This window comes from Protopterus annectens, chromosome 4.part0 (assembly GCF_019279795.1).
Source record: "Protopterus annectens isolate FY-2018-M chromosome 4.part0, PAN1.0, whole genome shotgun sequence".
NCBI classification, from domain to species: Eukaryota; Metazoa; Chordata; order Ceratodontiformes; family Protopteridae; genus Protopterus; species Protopterus annectens.
In genome coordinates, this window is record NC_056733.1 from 904,176,737 (window position 1) to 904,200,154 (window position 23,418).

General features: G+C 40.3%; 2 protein-coding genes across 2 annotated transcripts in view; both read right to left on the reverse strand.

Annotated features, from left to right (window-relative positions):
• Nucleotides 1–23,418, reverse strand: part of DEPDC5 (DEP domain containing 5, GATOR1 subcomplex subunit) — a 2,513,958-nt gene that overhangs the window by 1,600,389 nt on the left and 890,151 nt on the right. The window lies entirely within an intron of this gene.
• Nucleotides 157–3,979, reverse strand: LOC122799661 (protein Bouncer-like). Its single transcript, XM_044068864.1, has 3 exons — nucleotides 3,854–3,979; nucleotides 2,348–2,461; nucleotides 157–433 (listed from the first exon to the last, which is right to left on the reverse strand). Exons 1-3 carry the CDS (start codon nucleotides 3,900–3,902, stop codon nucleotides 231–233), a joined length of 366 nt encoding a protein of 121 aa, XP_043924799.1. The 5' UTR covers nucleotides 3,903–3,979; the 3' UTR covers nucleotides 157–230.

Here is a 23,418-nt window from a genome sequence, read left to right on the forward strand (position 1 = left end):
TGGTGGGGGCAGACCAAAAACATGAGGCAAAAATCTGGACAGTTGAGATGACCCTAGAAGCTTAAGTCAGGGTTCTGCCCCTGTGCAGAAAACAGCTTTTTACCAAAATACTGTTAGTATTTTTCTGTAACCTCAAGACAAAGAAAGACCAAGTAGTATTTAGAAAAACAGCTTTATTATAAAAAAATTAAGACTATGCTCTTCAAATCCACATGAGGTAGTTTTGCCCTCTACAGGAAGGTTTGCAGACAGCTGGCTAGAACAGTTAGTGCACATAGGAGAGAGAGCTTTGTCTGAATTGCACTATTACAGAAGTCTCCAGAACAGCAGGTGTAGCTGGTGGTATAATTCACACCCAGGAATATGTCAGAGGACACAGTGTTGCACAGAGTGTTGGAGATGCATCCTTTCTGCATGATTAACTCATGGCCAGCTGAAAGAAAAAGATCAGATGTTAAGTCAGGATTTGTTTTAAAACACTTCTGCATTTTACAGGTGAACACAGATACACATTTTACTAAACCAAGGACCAGTGGTGGGACCTCACCTATACCATACCTCCTCCACAAGCTAACCCCCACTTGGACCCAGTCAAAAGCCTTGAGGCCCACCACCACTCCCTAGCAGTTTATTGCAGAACAATGACCAATAGCCACTTTGAGGGGGTGACCTGTAGACATTAGTTCTGTAGGCTTTGTGCCATACTGATACAGATGCAGTATCATTTCCTTAGTCTAGTTTGCCTGCCTGTCCCATACCTTGGTTGTGAGAAGGGTCACATTAGCAGTTATTCAGGGCAGCAGTACTGAGGTGACCACATACAGTCTACTTCAAGTCTTGTTTGGATAGACTCCCCCCACCCTCAGCCTGATGTTTGGCTCAGCACTCTTCATTCCACTCCCCCTTGAAAGGAGTGGAGTTAGTTCAAGGTAATGTTCCAGCTTTTGTCTACTAGCCCAATACTTCTAACTCCAACCCACCAGCATACACCTATGTTATCAATCTGTTAAACTCTACCAAAAGAGTTATTCCTGCCAAATGTAATGCCCATGTACAAGAGTTAAGGGATACACAATTTGTTTTTCCTGGTAGGAAAGCAGCTACCAATATCTGCCCAACAATCAAGTTGGGATCCAGCATGGAGAGGTAGTTTGCTCTACCTGCAAAGTAGAAAAATTAATTTTTGCCCAATTTAAAGTGATTTCTCATATGCCATGTGATGACCAAGTGACCACCCAAGTGTACAAAGACATACTTCTAGAAAAGTCAGCCTGTTCTTCCTAGCAGAAGGCGAGAGAGTTATAGCCAGGTTTATGTCTAGTCATTATATAGTGTTGCAATTTTGTAAACATTTAGTCTAACCATGTAAAATGTCCTTGCTAGTTACCCAGCAATTCCTTACATTTGCCACTTTAGTAGTCTGCATGAAGAGGGGCATTGTAGCCTAGAAGGTGTACAATATCACCTGTTCCCAGACCTAGATTCCCTGTATTTTTGTAATTGTCTGGTTCCAGGCTAGTCCCTAGACTGGGTGTGGAGGACAAGTCAGCAGACATGCTGAAGTTCTTTGTTCATCCTAGTATGGATCAGCTGTCAGCTGCTAACTTGTACCAGTCCCAACATTTTTGCATCAACTTAGTGTCAATATACTGGTGTGAAGAAGTGCATGATCTACACTTCCTCCCCCAGCCTCACCAGACCATCTTCATGACAGTCATCTAGTGGTCATAGAGCCCATTTATAGTAGGGGTGGATGAGAAATGTAGCAGTTATTTACTTAACTCAGATTACCCACGAGGTTGCAATACATCTTACAGTAAACTTGTCAAATACATTTATTTTCCTGAAACCAGCCCAGGAAGAAGTCTTTTCAGAGGCACAGCATATTTCAGCTTCCATGAAAACAAAGCCATCAGGGCATCCAGGCTCATTGCACATGTTGCAGACAAGTATTCAGCTTTTTCTAGGCTGGTTACAAACACTCTGCATAGGTATAGAGATGTACAAGAGTAGATCCTCTGCCAAGGAATTCAGAAGGGAGAACCTGTCATTTTTGCAGCATTAGTGGTGCAACAGGTTATCACACTCACCTTTTGATGCAGAAGTCTGTGGGTTGTATTCCCACACCAGGTAGATAAATTGGCAATGCTACAGTGTAACAGAAGGGGTGGACCTAAAAAAATCCCACAGTAACCAAGTTTAGGGTAAACACTTAAGTCTTTCCTGAAAATATTACTAGCCTAGTGGGACTAACTCAAAGATCAAATACATTTACATTTTTGCTCATGCTCCCAAGCCACAGTTAACCCATGCAGGCTTCTCACAGAGCCCAGAGGGCAATACTTACATGCTTGTCCATGGATTGTTGCACAGGTCTCATTGGCATTACAGGTCACAGTGCTGGTGATGCAAGGAATGTTGAAAACTGTAAAGGGGCATTTCAAACACTTCAATCCTATACCTGTGTGGGTGGGAGAGAAAAAAAATGCTATTTTACTCTTCCAGCATTAGAGTGGTTCCTCATTCTGTCCCAACAAACAGCTACTCCCAGCACAGTGACAGTAATTTGCATTAAACATTTACATCACCAAGCTGCATTAACATCTCAAGGTGGCTTAAGTAGCAATTATCCATGCATCATGGTGGATGGAAGTGTCCATTTTTGCAATTTAAGATAGTGGCCATGCAAGAAACATGCAGGGGATACTGTATTCCAAAACACATTATCTCTAGTAAATGTCTAATACAAGAAGGGGGGGTGCTTTACTACTTATACACACCTATGAAACTTCATTCCAGTACAGTCCTCCCCCTCCACTCGACAGAGGCATGTCTCTACATCCACTAGATGAACAGGCCATGTTTAAGCGTACAACACAGCTAACTGTGCAAAGCTTTTCATCTGCAGCTATGGTCAGGATTATCATACTGCACTAGATACCTTTTCCCTAGTCTGAGGCAATCTCACCTCAGTTTAAAACAAAGGATTTTGAACAAAAAGAACAAGTCTTACTCTACAAGGCCACACAGTTTCCCCTACACCTAGGGCCTACAATCACTAAAAGTCATTAAACAGGTGTTGCTGGGAGGGAGCAAGCCTATCAACAAGAAAGAGGCTCTCATTCAGATCCTCAGAAATAATTCACTCATATGCAAGTATAAGACGGGACAGAACAACCATTTTACAATATAGGCTCCCCAACCATAATGGTGTTGAGGGCAGAAGGTCACTTACCACCACACAGTTAGGGAATGAGGATGAGAGGTCAACAGGTTAGGTCCACAAATAAAACACCACACTATACAAGAAACAACTTGTCAACAAGGCCACACAGCTTTACAAAGGCTTAGAATTCAGCTTTTATAACCACTATCCATAACCCATCAGCTCCCCCCCAATTTTCCCCAAGCCCTTAAAGTTTGTAGGCAAGTTTACCTTGCTCAGTACATGAGAAGTTCTAGCACCACCCCACCCCTCCAATATTTAATTTTGTCCCATCTCAAAATTTATTAGAAGATTACTCAGGATTGCAGCTAGTCAACAATACCAGTTACATACTCCAGAAAATTCACATTATTGCAGTTAATTAGAATGGTGCCCAATTTCAAGCCTTTACCCCCCCCCCAACTGTCCCCAAATACTAGGGCAACACTTTACAAGTTAGGAGCTCACCTCCCACAGCAATACATGAGGGAGCACCTCATTACACACACTAAGGTAATAGGTTTTATTACAATATGCAGTACAAGCTGAAGATTGGAAAGCTAATCAAAATATTCAGCATAACTTAAGAAGTTAATAGACCTAGTTAAGTCTTAAAAATAATAAAAACAAATACATTTTCAGCCTTACCTAATGGAACAGAAAGCACAAAAATAAAGAATAAACAGGAAGAATTCATTGTGCTGGATTAGTATACAAACACCACAACCTGTAATACACTCTTATAATTTAAAATGCATTTAAAGAAAAGTCAGCTGGGGGGTTACTTATATCAGACAGGACTGCACTCTTCTATTACCACTTGTTTTCACACTTTGTGTAATTGATGGCTTTTCAGCTGAACCCCTCCCCCCTCAAAGCCTGACACTAATTGTATAGATGTGATTTCCATCTCACTGCAAACAGGTGAACAAGCAGTGACTGCCCTTTGCTAAATGCCATGCAGGTAACAGCCCCAACCCTTTCAGAGCCTTCTAGCCTCCATTAGTTTAAATATCTGTAGTTGCAGTCTAATCTTATGCACTAACCTGCCCACATAAATAGATATTTCACTAGTACAGCAACACCCCTTTAACAAATATCTCATAATCAAGGATATAAGACCAAAAGGACTACAAAGTAATTACTCGTACATCTTTTGTCCATATACCTCATAACCGCCCTTAACTTTCAGCTACAGCCCTAATTTTGCCCTTAAAAGTTTACCTTATCTCACATACCAGTTGGTGATTGATTGACTGATTTGTTTTTAGGGAGGGGGGCAAACACTGAAAAATACAGTGCCAGATATTACAGTTACAGATTTCTTATTCTTCAGAAAATGCAAAGTGAAGCAGATCTCAGAGCCTTCATATGAATAAGGCTATTGACTTAAAATCATCACACGGAGTGAATTCCACATAAGACAAGGTCAACATTTCACTGTAAGGACCACTGATAAAGCTGGCCATGGAATACAGTGTCCTGTTTCTGCAACCACAAAGAGGCAGGTTAATCAAGATAGAAGACAGCCTGTGGCACAGATCTGCCATTTCAATAACTAAATATTTGCACACTGCAAAAGGAAGAAGTGATATGTGCTGAACACACCATCTTGTTAGACAGCAAGCAGAAGTAGTCGAACTGAAAACAGGGACAAGGAATGAAAGGCATGTGGGTGATAGAGATTAGGTAGGTGGTTAGGGACAGATGTGAGGAAACAGTATTTCATGGAAAAAAGTGGTATGGTATGTTATGGAATACCTTGCTTAAAAAAAGTGACAGAATGTAGAGAAAGGATGGAGCAGGTGCAGGGTTTTAGGAGATAAGATTCATTTCTCAGGTGGGCTCATTAAAATCATTGCATGCATACAACTTTATTACCAATGTCAGTAGCTTAACAATAGCTAAGACTTTTGAGTCTAAGAAGATCAAAAAAGCCATGGGTTCTATCCCCACGAAAGGTGCATGGATTTATGTTTCATTGCTGGCAAAGTAGTGCAGTTTACTGGAAGATTAATAAGACAGAGATCCACCTTTATAATTATTATAAATGTACTCATAACAAAACAACAGACAGTAAAAAACACAATATTAACTCAACAACAGATGTGGAATTATGTCTGGGTGTTGGCCACTGCCTCACTAGACATCAGAGTTTTATGAACGCTGTCCATATTCTAATAGCCAGTCATTGGCTGTTTTATTTTCCTTGCAGTGTATCACATAAGTGCCCTAGGTGGGACTACATGTCCTCGAGTCTTGCAGGCAAAACGATTCACAGTTTCCCCCTCACTGGGTGTAAATTCTGCAATTGCCTGGACACTGAGAGATGTAGGTCAGGACTTTCTAGCCTGGATTGTATGTGCCACTCTTCCTGTGTGGCACTTGTATTCCCATTTAAATGATGATCTTGTAACAGATGTAGTGGCATGACATGCTGGGAGGATGCCAGTGAAGATGTACCATAAAAGTTAATGACAACACCAGATATGAACCGTAATGATAAGCTGATCATTGCCATGCTGATCTGCTCGCCAGTTTTTTCCCCTCCCACTGTTCTTGGCTGTTCAGCATATGCCGGAAATGAAAGTGAATCATAATTATATTTCCATAAGCTGTGAATTTCATGTACACACACTTAGATTCTACATTCTAAGGCTATAGCTATAACTATATGCAGTAGCACCCCCCCCCCCATGCAGTCTTCAGGGATATCACAGAAAATTATGCAAGTATTTGTGTATTTGTCACCAAATGTTGTCAACACAGAACCAATGTTGTCACCAATACCACTGAAACTGGTTCGTCATCAATACCACTGAAACTGTCATGTAAGTTAACAATTGTACCACTGATGCCATCAAAGCAGTACACAACGCTCTCACCCACCATGGCAACATCAGTTTTATTTGGTTACCTTTTCAATAATGGAACAGTTGAGAATTATGATCTCACCTACCACATCAACGGGAAGATAGAGACTGCACTGTATTTCTAAATAAAACATCTTGTTACCCAGAATGCTTCACTATAATATGGCAAGGCTCTTGGGATGGCTCACCACAGGTCACACTGCATCTGTCCAACTACAGTCGCAGCATGCATGACCAGTCAGTAACTGATAGCCTCAGAGTGACCAGTCAGCATAACTTCCCGTACTGATATGATGTAACTGCAATGAACAACAATGTCGACAGAATATGAAGCACAGAGAGAGAGACTGACACTTATTGTGTATGGCTGGCTTCTTCTCTGTGACCATCCCCCTCGCTGGCACTGCTGATGTGCATTTCAGCACACAGAATCATCATACTTGTGCATATATGTTTAGTACTGAATGGGAAGCGATTTTCAAACCCAGCTTGTCTCATTCAATGATTTTTAACTGGTCATATACCTCAAACACCTGATCATTTTAATGCCGTTGTTGATAATACAAAACAATCATTGTCTCTTCACCTCATGATGGTGCTGTCTTTTCCGTGTAAACTTTACGGCATGTACCTTCCAAAACCATACCGCTTCCTTACTAGGCATGATAAGAAAATAGTGGTTAGATCACACATAGTACTTTTTCTGTAGAAACCTGCTAGTGAAGAGTGTAAACTGCACTGTTAGGAGCACAGAATACACACACACTGATTTCACTACTCCTATGTAGGTTGTTGTGCATTGAAATGCACTACTGCAGAGCCCCCTATTTGTGGAGATAAGTAATTAGGGAATTCAGGGACATTCAGCTTATGCAAACATCTTATAATATGAATGGGACGACTCAATATAAAGTACCTGGCAGCCATGCGGGGCCAATATCTTTGCATTTATACAAAAGGAATTTTACTCAGCTCTGTTTTCTCAGATTGCTTCACCCCTGCCTAACTGGAGTACGTTTTATCTTAGTACACGTGTCGCTCTCCTTGTCATTCTACATTCTTATATGAGTATTGTGTTTGAGAACAATTTAATTATGATTTTCACTGCTAGCCTAATGCTCTACCAAGCTCTAGGACATTAGTACTTACACAAAAAATGTCCTGTTAATTAGATATCAGGATCTGTATTACTCAAGCTGTTCCATTAATGAAATATTTGAACTGGTACGTAATGTCCAGTACTAGATTCAGACCAAATAGGCTGATTGCCTTCTGGTGTATGCCACAGTGTATCATATCGTATACACAGATATGCCTTATGTTTCTTATCTTTTATTGCTTGGCCAATGCAAAGTATAAGACAAGGCCAGCTGTAGGAATATTTTAGTGGTGCAGAGAAATGCAACAGGTACCTTTGGTGCAGAAGGCTGTGGGTTCTATTCCCACACCAGTTAGATGAATTGCTGACACTGCAATGCAGCATAAGGGGGATGCTGCACTCCTGAATATGCCATCATTTGGAACCGAGGCCCCATCTGTCATATCAGGTGAATGTAAAAGATCCCATGGCACCTATAGAAAACAGTAAGGGAAGTTCCCCAATGCCCTGGCCAAATTTCCACTAGTAGTATTAATACAACCTAAGATCTCTCATGAAAAGAGGCTACTGGTCTACTGGGACAAACATGATCAACAAAGGATAAAAAAAATAAATAAAATGTAGTCTTCTTGCAAGGCCTGAGAGGCGTGGCCTCATTTTAGTGGGCATGCAGGCCCTGAAGGGTCTTGATTTTATTTTAGTGAGCAAGGATCATGCTGCCCACATACCAAACGCCCTGACGGGGAAAAGGCTCTCATTTTATTGGGCATTGATGATACAGCTCCCCACCAGCAAGCCCCACGGAGATGTTTGCATTTCATTGCACAAGGGTGATGCCACCCACAAAGATTGTGACCATCTGTGGCTGGAGTTCTGCAGTAGGTTAGAGGTCATGGTAGAACTCTTCTACAGTACTGTTGCATGTAAAATGCACAAGGTATTTTGAAGGCACAAACTCAAGGCCTCCTAGGAGGTCTTTGTTGAGTTTGTAACCAATAACTAATTTCATAAATTTCATTACCATACTGTAAATCAAGATTGTTCTTAAACCTCAGTAGGTTAGAGGATTTTCTAACACATGTAATACATTTCAGAATGTGGTACTGCTGTAATACACAATCCCTGAGATTAAAAAAGAATCCCTAATACTCATGCAAACTGAATACTGCAGGAAGGCCAGTTTACGCTAGCTTGTAAATTGTGATTTAGAGAATGCTTTAGCTGCAATGAGGAAGACTTCATTATCATCTGATTTGCATATCTCTGAATCACCCATAATTACCAACAGTGCTAAACAGCACTTTTCACCAGTAATTACCACTGGCAGCTAATACATCATGTTGGCATAGACACCCCCATTCCCTGTCCTGCACACATGCAAACAGTCATGTACACACACACACACACACACACATACACACACATACACAGACACACACACACCCACACACCCCCACACACACACACGCAAGCAGACACATTCACAGACACCCCCATTACCCTACACACAAATATTCACTCAACATAACACACACTCACCTCATTAAAACTGCACTCATAGATGCAATCTCCCCTTTTTCAAGCATACACACAAACACACACACAGTCATTTGCCACCATTCACACCCCTACACAGACACATACACACACACACACACACACACACACACACACACACACACACACACACACACACACACACACCATCATTTGCCACCATTTGTACCTGTCCACGGACACACACACACACACACACACACACACACACACACACACACACACACACACACACACACACATCGTCATTTGCCACCATTTGTACCCCTGCACACACACACACACACACACACACACACACACACACACACACACCGTCATTTGCCACCATTTGTACCCCTGCACGGACACACACACACACACACACACACACACACACACAGTCATTTGCCACCATTTGTACCCCTGCATAGACAGATAGACATAAACACATACAGTCATTTGCCACCATGTGTATCTTTGCACAAACACACATTCACACCCACTACCACCACTATGGTACCACTGAACTTCACCCCATGTACCTCTAACGTGGTCTGTCCCATTAATTTGAATGGGTGATCTCGGTCTTTTGGCCACATTAATTAAGACAAACTAACCATGCTATTTTCGTACAGATGAGTGATTATCTAAATCACTTTCTGAGTAACTCCCTTCCCAAAAGCATTTCATTGGGAAGCAACAAGCTGGAAGCTGAGGAATATTAAAAAGTATAGTGGAGAGCTACTGACAAATGGATTGCTGTAGATGGTTGTCGCAACCAGATATAATAGTCTTGACAACTGCAGGCAGGCTGGGAATGAATGTAGCCTGCTGTTTGCTCAGTTTTAAACCTGTAATAGTTTCTAGCTGCTGATTGTGTGGAAAAAAATTGAAACTGCCCTTGTTTTGCACTGTGCCTGCCTTTGCCTCATGTTTTCAACTGTGCCTCATAACATTTTTGGTTTCCTGGGAAATCACTGAGAACTGCATCCACTAAATAGGGGTGTGGAGTGTTGGCTGTGGATGAAAGCAACTTAGCCTCTTGTCATTTCAACAGTTTAAAATCTGGTAAGAGGACTAGTATGCCTTGGTATGAAATACTTTGGAATATTTATTCTGTGGTGACTTTGTGAAAGGAAATTGAAGCTGCCCTGATATCACAGAATGTCCTTGGCTTTTCCTTATATTTTTGGTCTGTGCCTCATTAAATATGTGGTTTTATGGAGAACCGTTTAGGATTAGAGTCACTAAATGTGGTGAGGCTAGCTGTGGATGAAAACAACTTACCATATTGCCATTTTCTTACTTTAAAATCTGGCTTTACATGACTAGTATGAATTTGTATGAAATTCATTGCAATATTTTCCATTTGCTGAATCTTTGTGTGAAGCAAAGTTGTAATGTCTCTGACAGAACAGAATATCCCTGAATTTGCTTTACATGTGTGGGCTGTGCCTCATAAAATGTCTGGTTTTATAGCAAATCATTGAGGGGTACAGTCAGTAAGTGGGGAGAGGATGGCTGGGGGTGAAACCTTTTTATCTTGTCTGCTTATTTTAAAATCTGTCTTGACTATTGTGCATTTGTATGAAATATGTAATTTGACAGTGCAGAGAACCAAACCTCTGAGGATGCAGGAGTTGAGTCCTTCCACCTTCATTTGCCAAATGTTTGACCCTGAACAAGTCACTTAAACAGATAGTGCTTCCAAGACACTCTGGAAAAGGGGAAATTTGTCCATTGGTTTTGCCCTGTCAACAGATAAGCAAAATGAATAATATAAATGTTTATTTTACGCCTAGTCTCTGGGTCAAGCAATGTTAAAACTGTCCCTAATTTCGCAGACTGTCCCTTACATTGCCTCATATTTTTGGTCTGCCTCATAAAATCTTTGGTTTCCATATGATCCATGCACTCAGATATTGAGAGGTATTATATTTTATCACAATCAGATAAGGTGTACAGAAAAGCGGCTATAACTAGTGGGTGGAGGGTGGGGGCTGTCTGTGGATGAAAGTCACTTGTTCTCTTGTTTGCTCAGTTTAAACAGTCTGTCCTTGCAGAAGTACTGGTCAGTTGTTTATAATAAGTTTTATTTTTACCACTATCAGACATCTGAGGTGTACGTAGTCAACAGTGCTGCTATAATTATTGGGTATAGGGCTGTATGTGGATGCAAACGGCTGACTGGCTGTCATGGTCAGGTTAAATGGTCATTTGTCTGGCTTTGCATTTGGGTAAAGCAAGTTGCAATACTTTACATTGGCCTTTTGCATCACAGTTGGACATTTGCAGAGTATACAGTCAATTGGCTGTAAATGATGGGTACAGACTTCATTGGAGTATAATAACAGCAGTTGAAATGGCCTTAAAATCATAAAGATGAATTCAAAAGAGCATGAACAGATATGCATGGTCCAAAATAAAAAAAAAAGGTGTGTGAAGAGTCCTTGGTTTGAAAACTGCCTCAGGTGCAAAGTGCACTTACATTTTAAAAATGTAGACAAGAAGAACTGACCATTGATGAAAAGCAGAAAGGAAAACATGTATTCATGTGTGTGTGTGTGTGTGTGTGTGTGTGTGTGTGTGTGTGTGTGTGTGTGTGTGTGTGTGTGTAAAATAATATCAGTGATCTTGTGACTGCCCTGACTTGTCAAGTCAGTGACAGTATGTCTGACTGTGTCTCTGTGTCTGTGATTCTGTCTGTGTGTCTGATTTTTATCTTTGGAGGGAAACAATATTTAAAAGCACATATATAATTCTTTTAAGTAGCAGTAAAAAAACAGCAAGTATTAACTTCAAAGAAAACAAATATACTGATCTTTGCTACCCCTAAAAAAACATGTGAACTGCCTTCCACAATTCCTCAAAAATAAAAAAGACAACTGCATTCCTAATGTCATCTTCTGTGAACTATTCTGGTGGCATACCTCTCAACTGTCCAGATTTTGCCATAATGTCCAGATTTTTTGCCCCATATTTTTAACTGTTCCTTGTGAAAGTTGTGGCTTTCTGTTTTTTTGTGGCAAATCAGTGAGGGCTGAATTCATTAAATAATGACAGGCATTTAAATTTCAGACATTATATCCTTCAGAAAATGCACGGTAAAATAGTACATTTTATTCTAGCAACTTTCTAAGCTTATAAGAGCAATATTTGAAATGTGTCCCTATTTTGGGGCCTTTCTCCACCATTATGTTTGGTTTTGTCCAGATTTTTTGTACTAAGAGGTTGAGAGGTATGTCTGGTGGTCACTCTGCGAACATATCTAGGATTTACTGTTCACCTTTCTCTCATGCTCTCTTTTCACACAGAGATACCATTTCTACAAATGTACTTACTACTGTATCTCCCACTTAGTATCGTTTACTGCTTAGAGTGTCATAGACAAAAACATATCAATTCTAAAATCTAAAATATGGATTGCTTCTACTGTACCTACACTCATCACAAAATGCACATATATTACAAAACTACGGAAAATATTGTATTCAGATTTGTTTTACTTGCAGATGCAATTATGCATTGCTTTGTCCTTCTATACCAAGTTAAATGGCTGCCCATTACAAGCAGGGCTGTTTTCTTTAGGCCACATTGATTTAAACAATACTGAGCACTGGCTACTGTCCTCTTCTGAGACTACTATTTCCAGTTAGGGAAGTAAATAGCTCACAATGGTGCAATCAGATTGACTTTCTTACTCTGGTCATACTGAAATTCTAAACTGCTGTTGGAGAAAAGAGTATTCCCTAGAACAGAACCTGTGCCATGGAGCAAACTACCAAATGATGTTAAAGATAATGAGACCCTGCAAGCCTACAAAAGGTGATTGATGGATCAATTGCACAATGAAGCCGAGTGCAAGTGCTTTCTGGACATTGGTTACACACCTTTCAATTGTGTATTAATCATTTACTAAGTTGCTTTGGCTATTTCTTCTGTTAGATTGTTGTTAATTGCACATTATTATGTATAGCACTAATAATTATCATATGTAGCCTCTCTCTTTCTTGTATATCTACCGATCTACAGCGTGATATACAGGATGCACAATGCTCCTTGCTGATTTTCTATTGCGTTATTAAGCATCACCTGAATCGTCTTTATCTCAGTTGTATTTCTGTGAATGTCCTTATACATTGTTAAGTGTTTCTTGAATTTTATCTTTTGTATTCATTTACTAGGATCATAACTGAAAAGGTTCAGTATACCACCTAATGTACCCAGTCAACAAATTGAAAATAAAATAATAAATAAAATAATAACTAATTATTTTTCAAAAGTAAGGTATAAAATGCATCAAAGGACATCTAGGCTCTCAAACCTTCTACTGGGACTAACAGCCCCCTCCCCGAACCCAGGCTGGATGAGGGGATTTTATAAGGGGATTTTGACATAGGCTTAGTACGGAGGCTGCACTCTCCACCCCACCCCTTCAACGTCAACACATACCCTGGCTCTTATTTAGTGTAAAAACAGCCCTACTCGGAGATGTGCGCTAAAGGTTGTTATAGTTTGTGTGAGACCTGGAGACAATATGGTCATTATTTGTTTAAAATACCTCACAATCAAATCCCAGAGGTGTGCATGGTTTCCATAGCTTTTCTAGGTGAAGAATACTGTCTAGGAACAGTAAGATGGAATAATTTTCTGTGTAGTTGTTTTCACTTTATGTGCAATCAAACATCAAACATGTATACAAGCTGCTCCCTTTTGAGTATAGGATTAAAGAGGCATGCTGCATATCTGCGTCTGATAACATGGAGTTGAAATTTTCTGCTTCACTCTGACATCAAAGAGTTACATAAAAGATGGCTGTGTTTTAGGTGTAGTAGTGAGAAGGCATGCTGTATATCAGTATACAACGTAAAATATATGTTTGTGGTCATTCATTATTTCACTTAAATTCCTATATAACACAGAGCGATGCACAGAAGGTGACTATTTTTCTGTGGAAGGCGGGGAGGTAGGCACGATTCTCCGATATGATTTATGTATCCTCATAAGCATTTGTCTTCTTATTTTACTAGAAACTATGATTCTGTCAGCTTTCACCATTAAACCTTGGACATAGCTTATTTCTTCCTTGAAAGAAAAATTAGACTGAATTTCTTTCCTTTGCCATGAAAGGTTGGTTAACTTCTCAGAAATAGATGGGTTTCAAAGTATCTAGAACCATTGTACTTCTGGGGACTTAGCAACTCCCAGACCCCCAGTTTAATCCAGTTATTTTCTCCACAATTACTACATTGCAGTTGTGGCACTTAGACTGTGTTGAAAAGATAAAGGAAAATGCTGAAGAGTAAGACGAACCATGAGAAAAACAGCAAGAAAATAATACAAAACATGTGGGGAGGCCAGAATGGGGGGGGGGGTCAAGCAATAATTATCATCTAGGGATTAACAAGTTATATATTGTTATGGATTCCTTTTATGTCTCTAACATTTCTATGAACACAAATGTGGAGAAAAGGACAAATTACTTTTACCACACTCCTGATGATCTCAGAGAAAACACAGACTGCACCTCAATTTAGCGGTGTAACGTGTAAGTAAATAGAACATAACAAAACAGTGTAAGAAACTTCTCTGTGTGGAAGATTTTCAGTCCATATATTTCTAGTTAATCACTGTATATTAATCAGATCAGACAATAGTAATAGAAGTAGCGAACGTAAACTCGTCAAGTCAAAAAGTAATAATAGAAAATATATATAATTCTACAGCATTACTAAGTATTCAAAAGTAATCCAAGCAAGGCAGGCAGTCTGTTTCCAGTCGAAAATCCTTTATTAAGTACACAGACAAGCGATCCAAGTAAAACAAAAATAGAGTATAATTACCTCAAAAGCTTTCTAAATATATATATATGCTTTTTATCAGGCATGGGAGTGGTTTACTGTGCTGTAAAACAAAGTGTTATTGGTACACATGTTAAATTCACATCCCTTCCCCCATCAGTGTGACATTCGAGCTGGTCCTGCCCTACCTAGTAGCTGTCATAATAATATATAGCCCTAATGTACTTTAATGGTACATCTTATTTAACCAAATTATTAAGTCTGTGATTTTATACAAGACAATATACTACATGGCTGGAAATATATCAACCTTAGTTCATTTTGCGATCAAAAATTATATATAAATATATACATATACATTTTGCATGTAAAAATCAGTTTCTATTTTCATAACCTATTGTTAACAAAGATCGCTTTCATCCTTCTAAACTTCTTCAGGTCTGTGTACAAGAACCCTAAAAACCTATATAATTGTATAATTAGTTAGTATTGTTATTACCATCATTTTGAATAAAGTGGAAAAAAGAGAACCAGAAAAAAGTAAAAAAATATATGTATGATGATGGAAACAAAATATACACTTAAATTTCAAATGATTTAAAATAGTATTTAAAACCAATTTGTAGAAAAAAATAAAATAAAATACACTTAGTCATGTAAACAATGTGGCAATTTTCTAAGTTCCAGTGCACTTTTAATTGAACAGTAGTAGTTTAGTCCAGGCTTTCTAAAAGAGTGGATTTCTGACAGATGACATGAAATCCTTCGCTTACTTAATAAAGGATTTTCGACTGGAAACAGACTGCCTGCCTTGCTTGGATTACTTGTGAATACTTAGTAATGCTGTAGAATTATATATTTTCTATTATTACTTTTTGACTTGACGAGTTTACGTTTGCTACTTCTATTACTATTGTCTGATCTGATTAATATACAGTGATTAACTAGAAATATATGGACTGAAAATCTTCCACACAGAGAAGTTTCTTACACTGTTTTGTTTTTAGACCGACTACACTTTAGTGGGTTGTTTTGAGACTTCAGGGATACCACGGAGATTACTTGTTTTTTAAATAGAACATAACAATTCACCTACAGAACAAAGTGTATTTCAAACTAAATTTGTAGCCATCAATGAAACATAATGCAACAGAATGCTGCACAACTGAGTTTCAACAGGAGTCAGATTCAGAGAAATTAATGACTCCATCCTCCACACCCTATGGTCAGGCAATGGCATGATAGCCCCCTCCAAGACCACACTGCAGGCCCCCACTCCCAAAAAAGCCAAACCCTTCCCTGATTTGGAGGCCAAGGAAATAATTGCACTTCTGAGGGTATACCATGAGGAGATAAGTCAGAATGTTATCACTAACTAGACTGCAAAGACAAATAAAGGGTAAGTCCACACAGGCTGAAACGAGAGAAGCTAGACAAAGAACAAAAAGCCTTCTGGAATGTTTATGAGATAATTCATTAGTTAGTTAATCTTTCCAAATGCTGATTTGTTTAATGCACCAATTCCTGAAACTGTACCTAGAATACACTATCATATTCTTCTGGAGTCTTGTAACTAAAGCCAGAAAAATTGTTACAAAAATTGGAAAAATGGTGTTACGCCTTCATTCTTGGAATATATAGATTGTCAATGTTCTATGTCAATATGAATTGGCCACTATTAGGATGAAAACAAATAAGATATGCTGGTTAAAACCTAATATTTTATTAGAGAAATAGTATTTTAAGATTGTTTCATTTACTTACATACATTGCTCTTTAATAAAGAAAAATTGTCAGAAGTAGATTTGGATTTGATGTAGACACTATTGTAAGTAGTGGATTGTGTTAGCTGTGGAAGGAGTTTGTATGTGTGATAGTCAGTATCAGTTGTGTGAAAGAGTGTAGGGGTAATAGGCCAGTGGTGATTGTGAGGTAATGCTGGTGGGGTGGATGTTTGGTGTGGTGGTGGAAATGTGTGTATGTGGGTGGACTCATATGAGAATAGAATGTATGGTAGGAGTAGGGAAGAATTTAAAGTGAGGAAGAGAAGTATGTGTTTGGTGCGGACCATAGTGCAGAGTGTAGTAGTGTGCTAAGTAGTACCATGAGTTGCAAAAGAGTTAGGAGTTAAGTAAAGATAGTGGGATTAGCTACTATGTGGGAGGGATGTGGAGTGTATTGTGATTGGTTGTGGGGGTGTGAGTTTGGCTATGGTGAAAGATAAATGTACATGTAGTGGGGGTGGGTGGGAATTGGGGGTAGGGTAGGGGAGCGGAGTGAGCCTGAGCGGAGCAAGGGCGGACAGAGCAGGTTGAAACCACCACAGGGGAGATTGGCTTTTTTATAATAAAATGGAGTGGGTTGAAGCCACCACTTGGGAGATAGGCATTTTTTATAACAAAATGGAACAGGTTGAAACTACCATGTGGGAGGGTGGCATTTTTTATAACAAAATGAAGCAGGTTGAAACCACCAAGTGGGAGATTGGCTTTTTTTATAACAAAAACAATCAGCCAAAAAGCAGGTAGGTACCTGTGGTGAAAATAGGTTTGTCCTGTATTGTTCAAATTACTTAAAGCAGGAAGGTATAATTTTTTAGGTTAAACTTCCACCTTACATAATTGCTTAAGTTTGACATCTGCTATTAAACTTTGTTTATAGTCCTTGGGATGCTACTTGCCAGGACCGCTTGTAAGCCAAACTTAAGCCCTGTTCTTGGGTGCAAACTAAGAGTGGATTAGGGACAGGTATAACCGAAGTTCAGGAGGGAGTGTTAGAGGAGTCTGAGATTCAGACTTCAAATACAAAACCTGTTATTCTAGCAATTTTCCAGGTCTATTGGAGTAATATTTAAAATATGTCCCTATTTTTGGGTCATTGTCCCCAAGGGTCAATATTATATCAGTGAAATGTAAGTACATCGAATGCCTCTTTATCAACCCATTTTCAGTAAAAGCAAAACTCTGTAAATGATCATTACATTGAAATGTTCCCACTGTAATTAACCAGTGGGCCGATGTAACAATCACATAAAAACGGACAAAATTTACAACCCCCCATGGGGGGGTGCAGCCCCCACACACCCCCTAACTAAATATACTAACTCTGAGATTGCACTACAGTGGGGAAAAAGGGTAAATTCCTGGAGACAGCCCACTGATTACATACTGTGGGCAAATGTTCACTGTAATGATCATTTGCTGTGTTTTGCTTTCTCTGAAAACAGTTTGATGAAGAGGTATTCAATGTATTTACATTTCACTGATATAATATAGACCAGTCCCCCAATTTGTTTAGGCTTTGTCCAGATTTCTTGTATCAAGAGGTTGAGAGATATAGACCTCCCAATTCTTCTAGTTAACTCCTGTGATTTTTTTTCCGTCTCTTGAGCATTTTGCTTTGGACCATTGGAAATGGTTTCAATTTAAACGGATAAAGGGTCTCAAAACATCTGTATGCTGCCCCCTGAAGAAGAACCAGCTCAGCTCTGTTCATTTCAGCACTCAGCTCAGACCTTGACTAACATAATACAGCCATATCCAGCCAAAGGATTTGATAATGATGCTTCACCTCAAAAAGATCCATCATCCCACAAGAGCGAAGACCACAGGAGAACACAAAAGCCTCAATAGGACATGCTGGAGGGATGGATTCAGGGATAGATAGATCACCCAATCCTGTGGAACTGCATGCATCTACATGTCCGGCAGGCAGAGACCGCTGAAACCTGCTGGCCTTTTGACCAATGGATGGGATGGAATATACCCCAGATATACACCAGGAATTCACTCGACAGAGTGTCACAGCAAAATAATGGTAGTTCCCCATACTAAAGGTGGGTGGGCACAAAAAAGGTGGCGGGGCTACAATTATAATGGCCCTCAGGCAGCCTAGCCTGCCTAGAATAGACCTATGAACCTAATTGCAAAGTCCCTCTATGAGCTTTATTATCAGAAGAATGACAAGCACAGTCCCCTTCTATTTGTTGGCTCACCTTTTGTTGGACAAACTTTTGTATTTCCTCCTTAGCCTGTTCTGCATCAAAAATGACTTTGGTCCTCCAGGAAAAATATTCTGAAGACAGCTGGATACAGTAGCTTGGAACTCACAATTGCCTATCAACATTCCCTGACTGCTGGGATAAATTTGATTCTCTTTTGCCTGGTGTACAGTGAATATTTTTTTACAAATATTGTACTGTCTCCAATTGTTAATAATTTGACCTTCTGACATAGTTTTGGCAGGATCAACTCTTTCTGCTGGTATGATTGCATCTTTACTAATGCATGTCTTGGCTGCATTCCTATGGCCAGGTTTGGAGCCTACAAATTATGTGCTATTTCAATTAATAAATCCCACTGTGGAGTATTAGTCTAACTGCTTATTTGCACTTTCATAAAACTAATACTCTCTGTTCCTTCTAGTTTCTCTGGTATAGCAGAAAATCTCAGATTTTCACTACATGCTCTGTCCTCTAATTCTACCATTTTTTGAAACATCACTTCTTGAGCAGTCTTATACTGAACCAGCCTTTTCTTCATTTCAACATCTGATTTTTGCAGTTTTATCAGCTCATCTAAATATCTGTTTAAAGGTTCTTCCATTTTATCTAGCCTTTTTTATTTGAGTTGATATTCTCCTTCAGTGTTTTGTTTATTTTAATCAGCACTGAGCACATTTGACTTATTTTCTCTAAATTACTGGAAGCCATGTCTTGCACTATAGATGGAGCTTGAACTGATTTTTGCTTAACAGCTACAGGATTCTTCCCAGTCAGTGTCTTCTCTTAACCTTTTCTATTTATTTTCTTTCAGGCTCTCTAAGTTTCTAATTTGATGGCATCCAGGCAGTATACTTAGTAACCAGTAAATTAATTTTACTAAATCTGTCAGAGTTATTGGGCTTTATCTCTCAATTTCTTTTATCACTCTGGAAGAGCTAAAACTAAGCTGTTGATCAGTGTGCAGACATCTTAGAACATCTTGCCTTGAGCAGCCTACCTGTCCCTGTAGGAAGTGACCTCAGCACAAGAGCTGTAGTAATTGGTTGTTTTGGACCATTTCTAGCTCTTTTGAAGTTCCCTGTTTAAAATCCGCATTTGCACAGCTTTGCGCGATTGTGCGCATAGTGCAGTGGCGGTTAAACTTCTTCTGGCTCCGCCAAGTCTGCTCTTCAAATTTTCCCTTAAGGAAGCTCTACTCTTAGTATAATCAGACTACTCGCTATATTATAAGCCTAGCACTTGTTCTCAAAACTTCTCTACTAAGTAAGCACTCTCATACTAAGTAAGCACTACATCCACCTACCACCCCTGTGAATATCCACTTCCCTTAAAGGCACAGCACTCCCTTATACTGTTCTAGAATGTCGAGTGGTAGATTACTGGCATCCTCTCCAGTTCAGCTGGTTAATCTGGGTATCTTGATACAATGCTACAATTGTCTTATGTACACAGACAACCCTCTCCTCCTCCCAACAAACACAAATACATGTGACAGATGCAACTATATAGCCAAACTGGAGGCTGAACTCTCTCAACTCAGGGCTAGCATGACCAGACAGGAGGAGATGGTAACCACACACACAACAAACCCAGACCCACATAGACCTACCACAACTGCAAACCAAACACATAAAAACACAAAGACATACTCGGAGGCTCTAATAAAAAACTTACCAAAACAACAGAGGCTCCCAAAGCAGACATCCAAAAATCCACCACCTCAAAACAAAACACATGCAACACATACTTCAATAAATCAGTGTGTCAATCAATCACAGCCCTTAAGGCCAAACACCATGCCTGATACACTAGTAATAGGTGACTCTATAGTCAGACACACTGATGTCCTGCTTACCAGGCTGAACAAGGAGAGGGTGACTGTGAGCTGCCTATTGGGAGCTGGGATCCGCCACATAACACACGCACTCAGGTCACTCCAAAGCAAGTACAAATATGACTCCATCATTGTCCATGCTGGCGTGAATGACCTGAGACGTACCTCCCTGGACTATATGAAAAGAGACATAGAGGAGCTCTCTGATTATGTAGCCCAGGCTGGTATGCCCCTGACCCTGAGCAGCATCTTGCCCTCACCAAGAATGATGCCACAATACAAAGACAAGATGATCAGCTTTAATAATTGGCTCAAGTACTGGTGTCATTCTAAGGGGATCCAATGTCTGTCTGCCTGGGATGACATGTTGGACAAGCCACGCTGCTTCGCAAGGGACGGCTTGCATCTGTCACCACTGGGCTTCCGGATATTGGCTAAGGCTCTTGCCACCCCCATAATGCCTTTTTTAGGCAAGGCTCAAAAGACAAACCCACCTCCTTAGAAAACAAAAATGGAAAAAAACTAAGGGTAATGCTGCTCAACGCCAGAAGTCTAAATCTCAAGATGCAGGCACTCGATGCACTCCTCAGTATGGAGAACATCAACGTCTGTGCAGTAACTGAAACCTAGTTCAAGGCTCCTGAGAGCACCCCAGTGCTACCAGGCTATACCTTGTATCATGCTTTTCGGCCCCAAAACCCAGGCCGAACCACAAAGGGAGGGGGAGTGTCCATATTCATCAAGGACACCCACACCTCCAGGTTAGTAGCAAGACATGAAGCATTGGAGACCATACAGGTGCAACTAACCATAGGCAAAACTGCTATACAACTGGTAGCATGTTACAGACCACCCTCCCAATCTCAGGAACCCCACTCAGCCTTCCTGAAGACATTGGAGGATATGAATGTATCACAAAATACCATCATACTGGGAGACTTCAACTACCCTAACATAGATTGGGTACATTATTCTTGCCCTAACACCCTAGCCCAAAGGTTCCTGGAATTCATAAATTCAAATGCACTGGAACAACTAGTCACCTCTCCCACTAGGGGAGATAATATACCAGACCTGATCATCACAAACATGGGACAAAATGCTCCACACCGGAGGTACACCTCTCACTAGTGAAATCTGACCACAAACTAATCACCCTGGATATACATATCCCACCTCCACCCCCAGCATAAAAGACCACAGTGAAAAACTTCTCAAAAGCAGACTTCACTCTTCTTAAGACTGAGATGGTATCCTTTAAGCCCACTGGGCCAGTGGATACCACATCCCACAATGCTGAATCCTTCACAAATGCTTTCTATGGACATCTCCAAGAATGCATGGATCATGCAATCCCAAATAAATCCAAGTCCCTCTCCACCAAAGGCAAGCGTCCTGTCTGGTGGACCTCAGCCATTAACAAATTGTATAACAAAGAAGGAAGCTACTGCACGACAGAGCAAAATCCCATAAAGGGAAGACATCTCTGATCAACACTAGCAGAAAACTACGTTCTCTCATAAAAACATCCAAGGCCAACTTTGAGAGAAAAATCACTAAGGACACTAAAGATAACCACAAAGCCTTCTTCAGCTATGTTAGAAACATGGGCGGAAACCCTCAGGTATGCTCAGAGTTAGTTCACAACAACAAAAAATACACTGAACCCACAGATATTGCCAACATTCTGGCTGACAGGTTCAGTGCAAATTTCTCCTTCCTCACCCCCAAAAGAAGAAATACTTATCCCAGCTGAATGTAATCTCCCTGTCATCTCAGATGTCCAGGTGAGAGCCACCCTCAGCAAAGCTAAAAACACAGCATCAATGGGACCTGACGGTATCCCGGGTTGCATGCTACGTGAACTCCAAGAGGAGGTAAACCCGCACATAAAAATGCTATTTAACCTTAGCCTTACTACAGGATATGTACCTGAACACTGGCGTACAGCAACAGTGGTCCCACTCCACAAAGGGGGTACCTCTACAGACCCTGGGAACTACTGCCCCATAAGCTTAACCAGCCTGGTCTGCAAAGCTATGGAAAGAATAATTATGGAACTCATAAACAGAGACATTGAAGACCTACAGACACTTTACCCCACCCAGTTCGGCTTTGAAAAGGGCAGATCCTGCCTTTTGAACCTGGTTGACTTTTTCTAAACAGTCACTAGAGCCATTGATGAGGACAAAGCAGTCCATACAGCCTACCTGGACTTGGCTAAGGCCTTTGACACAATACCTCACTCAGGCATCATAGATAAGCTCAACAGCTTAAATGTAAACCCTTATGTCACTAGATGGGTTGCAAACTGGCTAAAGGACAGAACCCATAAAGTTAAAATCACTGGAGCAATGTTAGACTCAAAGCCAGTCACAAGTGGTGTCCCACAGGGATCTGTCCTGGGACCCCTCTTGTTCGGCATTTATTTCTCAGATGTTAAAGCAAACATGGGAGGGTTGTGGCTGACAAAGTTTGCAGATGACTGCAAACTAGGCACCATAGTCGATACACCAGCGGACACATACATCCTACAAAAAGGCCTTACAGAAACAGACAACTGGTGCCGGAGTCATGGCCTTAAACTAAATGCCAAAAATGTATAGTCATCCCCTTTGGGAAAAACAAAGTACCCACAAATTATCACATAGACAGCAACCCACTGAGTATGGAAAAAGTAATCAGAGACCTAGGGACCCAAGTCGACAGCGACCTCTCATTTGACACCCACGTTGCCAAAGTGGTTAAAAAGACATTCTACCTTGCACACCTTATCATGAAGGGATTCACATCCAGATCCAAGGATGTCATTGTACCCCTATACTCCTCCCTCATCAGACCCATGATTGAGTACAATGTCCCATTTGGTATGTACCTCATCCGGCATTTGCAACAGCTGGAGAGACCACAAAAGTACCTCACCAAGAGGATCAAGGGTCTCCAACATATGTCTTATTCTGCCAGACTAAAGAAACTCCAGCTCTATTCAGTAGCTTACCGCCTGCTCAGAGGTGATCTCTGCCTGACGTACAAGGCCATGTCCAATCAGGAACTGATGGACATG